Genomic DNA, 13,116 nt, shown 5'->3' with positions numbered 1-13,116 from the left:
AGACATTTTTCAGATCTTTCAAAGACTACAAAGTATGGCATTTAAAATGTTTTAAGAACTTAGACTTTTCATGACAATGAGACACTTCTGTTCCTGGCTGCAATAATCTACTTCAAGAGGAAGATGGTCATTGATGAGGCTCCTTATGGAGTTTGCTAGCCATCTGGGCAAGAAACTGCTCATAGTTGGACTGCTTAATGTAATGCTGTATGAACTGGCCATGCAGGACCTACAGAAAAAAGACTACTGAACTTGCCTAAAGATGAGACAGTCCTTCAGAGTTTCTACTTCATTAAAGAGTCTTTAGACATTCTGCAGGACACAGAAGAAAGTGACTGACAAACTGCCAATATAGGTGGAACAGTCTTTGAAATTTCCTGCTTTATGGGACAGTCTGCTGGATACTATGGGAATGTAGGCTGAAGATGAATGCTTTAATGTTACAGATGAACTTTGGATGACTGTCCAGGCAGCAAGATGTCTCTGTCAATTCTAGAGTTTAGGAAGTTGCTTACAATGAACTTCCTGTGTACTTAGATAATATTATATCTTTCTGGAGTCTTTGATGGAGTTGAAGAATAGATAGTTATAGTTTTCCTTAGTTATGATAAAAAATAAAGAAGATATAAATATTATAACTATAGTTCTTGCTTGAGAGCTGTTTTGTTATATGCAATTTTACTATGTTAAAGTTAAAACTTTCCTTTTATTTAGACAGAAAAGGGGAGGTAATATGGGTTTCCTCTCTGTGAATACCATTGGTTAATAAAGAAGCTACTTTGACCTGTAAGAGGGCAGAGTAGAGCTAGGCAGGAAAACTAAACAGAATTTTGGGAGAAAGAAGGCAGAATCAATGAGATGCCATGGAGCCGCTGCAGGAGACAGATGCTCTGGAACCTTGCTGGTAAACCACGAGCCTTGTGGTAAAATATAAAATAATGGAAATGGATTAATTTAAGATGTAAGAGCTAGCCAATAAGAAGCTAGAGCTAATAGGCCAAGCAGTGATTTAATTAATAGTTTCAGTGTGGTTATTTTGAATCTGGATGGCTGTAATGAGCCATCCTCTGACTACACCATGGCCTTGCTGAATGCTGTAACTCTCATTAGAAATGTATAGGCAAGCACAGTACATCTTCTGGGTAAGCAGTATTACTGTTAGTACAATATGCCAATTAACAACAAAAATTAGGACATAAGCAGTAAGAACACGTTATCTGGGCTGGAGAGATGGCTCAGAGGTTAAGAGCATTGCCTGCTCTTCCAAAGGTCCTGAGTTCAATTCCCAGCAACCACATGGTGGCTCACAACCATCTGTAATGGGGTCTGGTGCTCTCTTCTGGCCTGCAGACATACACATAGACATAATAAATAAATAAATATTTAAAAAAAAAGAACACGTTATCTTTGAGTTGTTTTGTTTGATGGGAAAGAAAGTTTGTTAAAGAAAGTCTAACACTGGTATTTTACCCATAGGTTGGGTCTTTGGTGAGGCAGAGTCATGTTGCCTCAAATCTGAGCCCATGGTGGTAACATGAGAATAAACTCAGAGGGATTTGATTGTTTTTATTTGTTCTTAATGAAGTAGAGTGGATTGAAGAACAGGAAAGCAGAAAGAAAAGGGTAGGTTTTGTTTTTTTGGGGGTGGATTCTGACAACACAGTGTAAGATGAAGCTGTGTAAACTCTCTCACAAGAGGTGACTTTGGAGGACAAGAAAAGTTTGTTCTGGGGCTCTTGTTGCCTAATGAAGTCCTTCAGTGGAAGGTCATGCTAGTGTCCTGCTTATTTGATGAGATGTCCTCTTTCTATTGGAAATGTGTGTATAAGTTGAAGAAAATGTAATAATTTTTTTAGAAAAGTAAAGAGGAGAAAAAGCCCAAACCAAAATGACATTGGGCATCCTTAGTTTTCAAGTTTTTGCTTTTGTTGCTCATATCGACTCAAGTATTTTTCTTCAAATAAATTCCTAATAGAATAAATAAAATTCCATTTTTTGGGGGTGAATCCACTCTCTATAAAGCACAGTGCAATTTGTTTTGGTTTACAGAGAGATTAAAAACTAATTTTCCCTGAATTACATACACATAGTGTGGGAATGGCTTATATAAGTTAAATACTATTGGGCGGCACCAGCCTATTCAGTGCTCACGTAACAAGTTACACTCAAGTTTTGATGGCTGTGAAAGGTATATTGCCAATATGGAAGCTTAGTTATCACTTTGAGTATATGGAACAGTAGAGTCCTAGAAGTGAACAGATCATCTTTGAAATGTAATGTGCCCTGTGAAACCAATAAGACATCAGGTACAGTGGTGGAGCCACGCAGATCACACTCCCAGGTATGAGATGGGAGTGAGTAGATTTGTTGGTCCAGAAGGAAGAAGCCAAGCATAAGAACATCAAAGTTCATGATACCCAGCAGGTGTCTCTTCTCTCCTGCTAATTTTTCTTTTTCACATCTATATATGGGCTCCTCCACATGGCCTTCCTTCTACACCTTACTAGTTGCAGCTCTCCCAGATCCATTGACTTTTCAGTGGCTGCCAAACTGTGGTACTGGGCAGAATTGCAATGGGTTTTCCCTTCCAGGGATAGCTGTAGGACTGTATTTCTTTTAAATCTCATATAATATATATTTTTAACGATTTATTTATTTATTTATTATGTATGCAGTGTTCTGTCTGCACGCCAGAAAAGGGCCCCGGATTTCAGTACAGATGGTTCTGAGCCCCCATGTGGTTGCTGAGCATTGAACTCAGAACCTCTGGAAGAGAAGCCAGTGCCTCTGAGACATCTCTCCAGCCTCTGCCGGGCTGTAATGTAACCTCTGGATTAAATTTAATCTTGGTGGAATATCTTCTTCAGGTATATTGGTATTCTTTCAGGCAGGGACAAGGCTGCCAAGTTTTCTCTGAGTAGGGGCATGGATAGATAAGTCAAATGTTCAGTAAGTATGAAGTTGATGTTGACTTCCTGTCTGCTGGCTCTCGGATTTTTCATCAAGTGACAACAAGCTGGTGACCCAAACTCATTTTGAAGTATCATTGGGTAATGAGGGTGGAAATTAAGGACTTCTTGTTATGAAAGCAGGGTAAGAAGGAGAACAGAAAGTACAAAGCTGAACTGGCCTCGCTAAGCACTCAGTTCCTCCGCATCTTTAGGCCCATGCCCCTCTGGTGAATACATTACTGAGAGTCCAGAGAACAGTGTGTAGGAATAGCTACGGACCACTTGTGGATCATGCCATCCTCCTCGAATGTTCCCTCTGCACTCTCTGCTCACTGGCTGTCCTCCTCCTGGCACATTCTTTCAATCATTGGGCAGTCTTTTATTTGAAATTCTTGTCTGAGACACATACAGTAACCAGAGAAAAATGTAGGAAGGCCCTTCTTTGGGTCTCTAAATAGTTCACGTTAATAATTAAACTTGCCCCATGGTCATTTGTAAACTTTTACTCTGGTGCACATTTGGCCAGGAGAGAAACAGGTTGGGTGAGTTATAGTCCAACATAAGGGAGCTACCTGCATGGTAGCTGCAGGCTGGGCTGTAACCAGATAACATGGCATCGTTTACAAAGAAAAGATTTCACCTTTGAATGACAAGACAGGCACAGAACCAGGTACGGTTTGATTCAGAAAATCCTTTGTTTTCTAACTCTGCATCTCCTGCCATCATTGCATTAGGCAAAAGGAAGTGGGAAGTCTACGGTAAGAGCTTGAAAACTTTGTCTTTCAGGCTCCCACAGGAGGGAGAGCTGAGAGAGGAGGGATGAGGGAAAGGAGCGGGCAGAGAGAAAGAACCAGGAGCAGGAGGAGGACAGGATGTACAGTGTTCTCTCTGTGGTTCAAACATTCCATCTAGAGGAAATAAAAAGACAGTGAGTTTATCCTTAGGAAGGACAAGGGGACTGATGAATCTACATCCAGGGAAGTGACTGTTTTGTTTTCAGAGGAAAATAAGTGTTTAGTGAAGCCCAGTGTGGGCATGTTTATTTCCACTGTCCTAAGCTTCGCACTAGGCATTAAAATATAGTGTGCTAAAATAATGGGCCTGGATTGAACCGCATGCCATCAGACCATGTAAGCAAGATCCCGTGCCTTTGGGCTGGGTAGCAAGTTTTTCTTATCATCATTTTTTTTTTGTGGTATTTATCACAGAGAACTGGATGCTTGCAATCCAACTACAGGTTACAAATAGACTGAAGAGCGTAAGAAATTTGCAATCTACAAGAACACTTGGTAATTTCAGCCCTCCTTTCATACCTGAAAAGATGCCATGACTGAGAATGGGTACATAGACTCTCGATTTTCCTAGCTTCCAGTACGGTGGTCAGCATTTCCTGGGTATGAAGTAAACCTTCCCAGTGCTGAACTAAATGTGTTATTGTTTATTTTGAGTTAGCTTAATCACGATGTACCTGTATGATAAATTCAATGTGTTTTGGGGTGGGGAAGAAATTCTTGTTCTGGGACTATTTGGGGGTTCTGTGCTTTCTGAAATGGTGTAACTACTACATATCGAGGGGTTTTCTTAGAAATTTACATAATGTATATGTAATAAGATGGATTTACTTCTTTTACTTTTCAAACTTTCTGAGAACCTCAGAGTCAGTGTTTTAGGAATATTTGTCTATTCACTTCTGACTGGGGCTGGAGAACAGCTCGCCATCTTCCTAGAGCATCATCCAAGGGCCCAGTCAGGCTGTGTGGGTTCCGTTTTCTTTGTCATGGAGACAAAGTCACATCTTTCAGATCTGTAAAATCAGAGGTCTTTGAGTACTAAATGGGACTTTCACACTGAAACCCGTATGGGAAGGGTGGCTAGTCTCTGAGTCTCTTCACACTGCCCTCTAGAGGCAAGCCATGCATAGCAGTACACAGACAATATCTGGCTCCGGCTCTCACAAGATGTGAACTGGAGTTTTGAGGAGATCTCCTGAGTTAAGATTTGCTGGAGAATGAAACCAGGGGCTCAGAAAGCGAAGGAGGGTTAGCTGCCAGAGCAGAGGCCAACACACCGAGGCCTTACCTGGTTGCTAAGAAGAAATACATTATAGCTATCATGAAGGATTCAAATCCGACAGTCATGGGAGAGGAAGCTGGGAAGCTGGGATACGAGAAAAGAGCATGTACCCCTGTTTGGTCACTCGACATCTGACAACTAGAAACTATTTCTAGGATTCATGTGCACAATGGTGAAGTAATGAATGGTGTTGCTATTCTTCACCTGATTTAAACGTGGATTAAATCAGCTATTGAAACAAGACGGGCTGAGTGATGATTTTCCTATGTGTTCGCCCTCTCCTGAGCTTAGGAAGATGGTGGGTGCCTCCAAAGATGAGCACTTCATTCTTCCTTCCTTCCTTTTTTTTCTTTCAAATATAATGACATCACCCGAATCTCTTTAACCATTCCCACCCTCTTTTAAATTCACAGCCCCTTATTCTTTAACTATTGATATATATGTATATATACATATATGTATATATGTGTGTATGAATAAGTATGTAAGTACAAGATGATGAGCCCAGCAGTTTTTAATTGAGTGTAGTGGTGGAGCCTTATGTGATTTCCCCTACCCATGCTGGCATGTCAACTGGTGTTGTCATTATTCAGGTCTTGCTTACACAGCCATATTGTGGCAATTTCACGAGTGTAGCCTCCCTGTCATATTTACCAGATGCTGTCTTGGAGCAGACTTCCTGGTCCTCTGGCTCTTACAATCTTTCTTTCCCCTTTCTCCCTGTTCTCAGAGGTTAGGTGGAGTGGTTGTGTTGTAGATGCATCAGTGTGAACTGTGCACCCCACAGATAGTAGTTTGCTTCACTTTGACCGCTGTGGCTTTCTGTAATGGTCCCCATCTGCGGTGAAAAGAAATCTCTTGGACGAGTGAGAGCTGCACTTGTTGGGCTGGCACTACATCTGTCCCATCTTTTAGTTTTCTGTTTCAATATAGCTCATTGATGGTATATAGGCATTATGTTTTTTACTTTATGCTTAATAAGGCACAAAAGTCACATTCCATCAATCAACGCGAAAAATGCTTTTAATATCGGAGCCATCTCAAGAGGGCTAGCTAGCTGGACGTCATGCTTGCCTGGCTGATCACTCTCCTGAGTATGGAAGTTCTGCTTCTAGCAGGTAAGTAGAAAGCGTGTGAACAGCTCGCACATCAGACCACTAGGCTGCCTTGAGAGCTCTACTGATAGGAAAGTATTAATGTAGCAAGTATAAATAGCCTTGCTTGTATCCTGTAGGTAGATACAGTTTTTTCATGCCCACTTAAAATGTGAGTTAAAACATCATTTGAGAAGGAAGAATTGAAATATTTGCTTCGGGATCTGAAATAATACTTTTTTTTTTTATTCCTGTGATGAGTATCTGGGGTTATTTGTTAAATTGTTATGAGTATATATTTCAGCTTTTAGTGGCCAGTAGGGGTGGCTGTTACAATGCACATATTTTAATGATAACATGATTTCTTCTATAATCTATTTTTGAACTAGTAGATATAATTTTTATTAGATTTTATTGTTATGTATTCCCTAAGGAATTGTGTCTTAGTGATTAATGGCTCCTTGTATTAAAATCACCTTTCATTTTTCCTAATCATGCTTTCAACTTCTCAGTGAGTTTGGTAATCTTTGTATCTTATTATATTTTTTGTCTTCTTTGGACAAAGTTATCCAATCATCTTTGGGGGTCTAAGAATGGTGTGATCTGGTTGGGTTGTCATGACAATAAGTTGATGTAAATGGGTTACTGCAATTCTTAGGTGTGTAGTGAGCTACCAAATGGTTGCCTGGTCTAGTCCACAGGCAAGGTCTAGTTTATACTTGAAATTTTCTGACATGGAAATGAAGCCATTTTTTTTATAGATAACACACACATTGTTTGCTTATTATCATCTGGAGATGCCTATTATCATCTAGCTATTTTTGTTAGCCTCCTTGAAGTGGTTTTGCCTTGACCATGACAGGTCTATGAATATCCTCGAAGATGTTTGTAAGCTCAGTTTAGTCTAGCATTTCAAGCCCATACTCCTTTCCCTTTTTATTTTAAAGGAAGTTCTACAATGCTTTTACTCTAGTCCCTCAATGATCATTCAAGGAAAAGTCATGGAAGTCTTGGTAATTCTTGGGAATAATTCTAACTATGTGGTTCATCAGACTCCAAAGACAAACAAACAAACAAACAAACAAACAAACAAACAGACAGACAAACCCAGAGGACAGGTGGCAAGAAAGAAGAAAGGAAGCAGACACATCCCCAAGAAGGTTTTCCTCTTCCAAGGAAGTAGGAATAAAAGTAGTGAACTTTATATGTAAATCTGCACAGAGCGGAATAGAGAAGAGAGGCAGAGAGAGTTCACATAAGAACGAAGCATGTCTCTGAGACTGTTTCTAAGAGAAGCAGAAATTCAGAATTGTCCCCATGAACACTGAGGTTCTGGATTTCTCAAATCAGAGCAATAAATTTTCCTTAAAGTAGGACTCTAAAGAGATGTTTCTTGGACCATCAATGCCTGAATATAAGTGCACATCTTGAACCAGAAACTCTGGTAATGGGGCCTGGAGATTGATTCTTCATACAACCCTTGATTGATACATACATGCTAAAGTCTGCTTTAAGATATTGGGGGTGCTAGTGGATCATACACAACCTTCAAAACCAGTATTTTCTTTTCTTGACAGACCCTTACCTGAGTGTCCAGATTGAACCTAAGAAAGGTAGCCTTGCAGGGGGAACATGGATCACAGTTGTTTTGAATGGTAGGTTTGGGCTTCTCTAAATGTGAGTGCTGGATTTATAGATCCAAAGTTCAAAGAAGTGTGAATACTTGCCTCCTGCTCTAAGAACAGTGCTAAAAAAGGATCCAAGCAGGATGAACTGATTGTCCCAACTCTGTTTTTGCAGATGCTAACTGGCCAGTGTCATAGCAGAGGTCACTGTTGAATCAGTATCCTCTTGGTGGGGTGCTTGGGATGATGGTGAGCTGTTTTGGCAGGGATGCTAAGCACTACCTTGGCTGTTACCCTTATATAGGATTTCATGTTAGGAGCCCGTAAACCATACCCATGGCACAAAGCAGCCTGGAAGGTTGGAAAACTGTTTCCTAGAGAGTAGGAAGATATGAAGGGAGAAAGAAAATCGTAGGTTCATAATTAAGAGAACTTTTGTAAAATAACATTAACTGCCTTTGGAAATGAGTATTGATGTTATCTTCAGGCCAACACAATGTCTTACATTGCCCTCCTGTGGCCAGTGTTTGCCTTGCCCTGTATGTCTCCTCCAGATGTCTTCTTGTGTTTAGATTCAGAGAACAGCATTCTTTACCCCAACAATGGCTCTCAGCTGGAGATAGACCTGGTGAACTTGGCAGTTCCAGCCTTACCGAGGATCCCCTGTGATGTCTATCCTGTCTTCGTCGATTTGCCTGTGGTGACTTGCCAGACCAGGTACACAAGTCTGGAACACAACACCTGGCAGGATGAGTGGGCTTCCCTTTTCTCAGTAGCTTTGGGAGACATGACTCCTACAGTGCCTCCAATGATCAGGCGTGGCTTTAAAACACTCTACATGAATATACTTACATGCTTTCAAAATTCTTTTCCTTTAATCTCTCTCGGAGTAGACAACAGAAGCAGAGTTCTGTCTGTGGCAGAAAGGACAAATGAAAGAAAATGAAAATTAACCCTATCATCACACAAAAACAATCACTCTTCAATGTTCCTTTCTTTTGTAAATCTTTATTCTTGACTGTTTCATTTTATTTTTTGAGATTATAATACAATCACATCATTTCCCCCTTCCCTTTCCTCCCTCCAAATCCTCCACACACCCCACCTTGCTATCTTTCAAATTTGTGACCCCCCATCAACATCACCATTAATTATTGTTATGTGCATATATTTATATGTATACACATATCAGTCCCTAGATATTACCTGCTCAGTCTATAGTGTTATGTGTATGTGCATTTTCAGAGCTGACCATTTGGCACTAGACAACCAATTGGTGTGCTCTTGCCTAGGGAGGATCATCTCTCCTGCTCTTAGCAGGTGCTTGTAACTCTTCATTCAGGGTTGAGGCCTCATGGGGTTTTCCCCCCATTCACTTCGGCATGATTACTGTCCTTGTTCAGCTCACTTTTGGGCAGTCATGTTGGTGAGACTTTCTGGGTGTAACCTCTGACCTTTGAAGCACAATCTCACAGTAGACTCCTTGACCCCCTGGCTCTAGCAGTCTTTCTAAAGACCTCAGCATGACCTACATATGCAAGTATGTGGTCAATATTGGACAAAGTTCCATGAGCTGCGGAGAAGAAAGTATATTCTTTTGTGTTTGCTTGAAGTGATTCATCAATATCTGCTAGATAGCTTTGAATTATGACGTTATTTAACTCAAGCATTTTTCTGTTTGGTTTTTTTTTTTTTGTCCAGTTGATGTGTCTCTTGTTGAGAGTGAAAAAGTGAAGTTACCCCATCACTGTATGAGGAGCAGCATGCTATTGTAGCTGCAGTGGGGTTTCTTTTGTTAACTTGGGTGCCATTGTGCTTGGTGCATAAATACTTAGAGTTGCAATATCCTCTTGGTGAATGTTTCCTCTGACGAGTGAGCAGGTAGTATCCTTCCCTATCTATTCTAGCTATTGTGGAATTGACGTCTACTTTATCAAATATTAAAATGGCTATATCTACTTGCTTCTTGGGTTCATTTGCTTAGAATATTTTTTTCATCATTTTACCCTGAGATGATGTCTCTCTTTATGGTAAAGCATATTTCTTGGATGCAGCAGAAAAATAGATTCTGTTTTCTAATCTAATCTATTAGCCTGCATCTTTTTTTCTTATTTGGGAATTGAGACAGTTAATATTGATAGTTCATGATGGGCAGTGGTTATTGACTTCTATGTTGATATATTGTGCATTTCTGCCAATCTTTTGATTTACTGTTCTGGGATTACTTATTTCATTTGTTTTCTTCTGTGTAATTAACCTCTTCAGGCTGGTATTTTCCTTCTAGTGACTTCTGTAGGACTGGATTGAAAATTTTGTTTTAGTGTTGAGTGTTTTTTTTTTTTTCCCTCTGTCTATTGTGATTGATAGTTTTGCTGCGTATAGTAGTCTGGGTTGGTATCTGTCATCTCTAAATCTCTAAGAGTTTACTGAATATCTATCCAGGCCCTTCTGACTTTTAAAGTCTCCACTGAAAAGTCAGGTGTCCATCCATCCACTCCTTCACTGTTTCTGTTCAGAAAAGGGTAGGCCTCCCATGCATATCACAAAGTATTTTTCTAATGGTTCTGTCTTGATATCTATGTGGCTTGGTCTTTTCCATTGAAGCTTTTAACATCTTTGCTCTGTTTTGTATGTATAAAGTTTTCATTATTCTATGTAGTGAGGAATTTCTTTCCTGGTTCAGTCTACTTGGTGTTCTCTGCTTGCTTCCTGTACCTTGATAGGCATCTCTTTCTTTAGTTTGGTGATTTAATTCAATGATTTTGTTTAAAATATTTCTGGGTCTTAGACCTGTGTTACTTTGATGTCTTCTATTTCTATTATTTATAGATTTAGTTTTTCAATGGTGTCCCAGATTTCCTGGATCTTTTGTGCCTTTTTTTTTAGATGTAACATTTTGTTTGACTGAGGTATCCATTTCTTCTACCTTGTCTTCAATGCCTGAGGTTCTTTCTTCCATGTCTTGAACTCTGTTGATGAGGTTTATCTTTAAATTATTTATTTAACTTCCTACCTTTCTCGTTTCCAGTTTTATCTCGGCTTGGGTTTTTTTAGTGATGCTAGTCCTATTTTCATGTCTCAAACTGTTTTCATTACTTCATTCCACTCTCTCTTTGTGTTTTCATAGACTTCATTAAGATATATTCATAGCCTCTTTAAGATCCTAGAACATACTCATAATTCTATTTTGAAGTGCTTGTCTTGAGCTCTTAAAGTCCTATGAGCTTATAATTGTGAGCTATTAAGCTCTTAAGTTTAAAGGACTTTCTTCTTCATCATCATCATCATCATCATCATCATCATCATCATCATCAACAACAATAACAACAACAACAAGAAGTACAGTTTCTCTTGGTGAGGACTTGGCCCAAGTGGAGCTCTAGGGAGTAGTAGATCTAGGTGGTAAAAAGTGAAATATAGAGATATTCCCTCAGCTCCATCTTACAAATACAGGGGCGAAGTGGGAAGCAATCAGGTGGGAACTCTTGTGTGTGTGTGTGTGTGTGTTTTAATTCATAAAGATTTCTGTTTTCTGTCCCCAGATCTCTGCTGTCTGAAGCTCATGCAGGACAGTACTCTCTGGAGATACGCTCTGGGGAGCGAGTGTTAGGCGGCCCATGTTCGGGATCACTGGATGGCTGTACTTTCAAGGTAGGTTCTGAGGAGAGAGGAATGTGTGAGAGGAATTGCTCAGATAGAAGGTATGTTATTGATAATAAGTTATAAATCAACAGCATGTCTGCTTTAATAGGGAAGAAGAAATATAGAGAGAATGTTAGGGTTTTTCTGACACTGTGAAGGATAAATACTGACTACTTGTATGTCAGGCTCTAGTGAGTGCCTTCTGTATATTGTGTAGTACAAGGCTCCTGAACTGATTATGGAACCATCTAGTATGCTTGCTACATCACCCAGGCAGTAAGTGGCAGAACCAGGATTCAAACTCTCATGTGACTGGGAATCCACATTGAACCTGAAGCTCATGCAGGAGCCTCAGACAATGCCTTTGTGGACAAGTGCCATGTCTTTAACTGATTCTGAGTGTTAGAATACTGAAAGAACTCAGGGGTCCCAGGTCCTTTGAGGGACCCAATCTCCCTGCCCCCTGCTACAGGGCACCTTTTTCTGTTCTTCCTGACACTAGTCTGAAAGGCCCTTTGCTGCTGGAACTCTCCTTCACAGTCAGGCAGATCAAGAAGGCAAGATGGCAGACCTGAGAGCAGTTTCCTTCAGTCCAGCATCTGATATTATTTAATTTAGACCCTTCATATGTAGATTAGGCTTACTTTTATGTTTGATCAGCCTAAAATCTTGTAGGAAAGTGTGCTGCAAGAGAACAACCTTTGCAGCAGGCACTCGTGAAAGGTAGTGCTCCAGCAGTGCTCCCAGTGGTGCTCAAGAGCTCTGCTTAACAACTACAGAGAACAGAACTGAGTCATTAGGTCATGCTGCTTTACAGTCAAGACCAAACTCAACTTGACTATCAGATCAGCACTAACTTTTTGAAATTTGGAATTTGTTGTCCAATCACAGTTAACAATGTGATCCTCAACCCAAGAGAATATTACTGTCTAAAGAATTTGTCTCTGTAAGTACATAGCGAAAGGAAGAAACAACGTTCCATTATTCATTCTCCTTAAGAACCGTAGCCCCACCTCTCCCGGGCTCAGGGACCATCAGAGAGAAGTGTCTGAGCACTCCCGAAACACCAGGCTCCCTTCGCCTCAGGAAGTACTTATTATAAAGATCAGTAAGGACAGGGGTGGTGGAAACACACTTCCCGAAATTGTGCATTAAAGAAAACAGGTCGAGCAGTGTCTCTGCTAACTTGCTGAGTTGATGAACTATCAACAGGGGATGCAGTTAATGAGAGGCGCTTGAGTGAACTAAGATGCAGTGTGCCTTTCTGCTTTGGGACTGGGACTGAGGGAACCATGGGTATTAAAAATTAATTCCATCTTGCCAGCCCACTCCAAAGAGCCTGCTGCGGGCACTGACAAGTCTGAAGGACTCACAGAAGGTTTATCAGGCAGCTGGCGGCTGTGACTTTATCCTCCTAATCCGCTGGTTTTGCCACCCCTTTCTGGCCCACCTACCTTCCCATCTTGCTGCTGCTGACCTCACTGGGTTCAGGGATCAGCAGGTAGGCAGCCTGCTTTGGAAGCTCATTAATTTCTTACTGTTTTGTCTCCAGCCTAGTGGGTGACCAGAATTCTGTTTCTCTGAGAAACAGTACTATTTTATGTTTTATGAATACAGAGAGAATTGCAAGTTAAAAATTGCATTGTGGTTTAACCCTAAATACACCCCAGGACTCTCTGAGGACTGGGAAGGAAGCAATGAGTCTATATGTCCCCACTAACTTCTTGAAGG

General features: G+C 40.5%; 1 protein-coding gene across 5 annotated transcripts in view; it reads left to right on the top strand.

The window, feature by feature from the left end:
- Positions 1-3,489: 3,489 nt before the first annotated feature.
- The window catches only part of Pkhd1 (PKHD1 ciliary IPT domain containing fibrocystin/polyductin), a 438,845-nt gene continuing 429,218 nt past the window's right edge, over positions 3,490-13,116 (top strand). For 4 of the 5 annotated variants that reach the window (XM_050124099.1, XM_050124100.1, XM_050124101.1 and 1 more), the window contains exons 1-5: positions 3,490-3,621; positions 6,007-6,142; positions 7,696-7,773; positions 8,316-8,460; positions 11,286-11,394. In XM_050124099.1, coding sequence (XP_049980056.1) covers positions 6,091-6,142; positions 7,696-7,773; positions 8,316-8,460; positions 11,286-11,394 — 384 coding nt within the window. In that variant the 5' untranslated portion in view covers positions 3,490-3,621; positions 6,007-6,090. Of the gene's footprint in view, positions 3,622-3,654; positions 4,241-6,006; positions 6,143-7,695; positions 7,774-8,315; positions 8,461-11,285; positions 11,395-13,116 lie in introns of those variants that run through there. The other variant, XM_050124098.1, reaches the window with a different exon arrangement.

Source organism: Alexandromys fortis, unplaced genomic scaffold (assembly GCF_014885135.2).
Source record: "Alexandromys fortis isolate MF-2015 unplaced genomic scaffold, M_Fortis_MF-2015_v1.1 scaffold_207, whole genome shotgun sequence".
Classification (NCBI taxonomy): domain Eukaryota; kingdom Metazoa; phylum Chordata; class Mammalia; order Rodentia; family Cricetidae; genus Alexandromys; species Alexandromys fortis.
The sequence above is the reverse complement of the archived record's forward strand: the minus strand, read 5'-3'. Positions and strand labels throughout refer to the sequence as shown.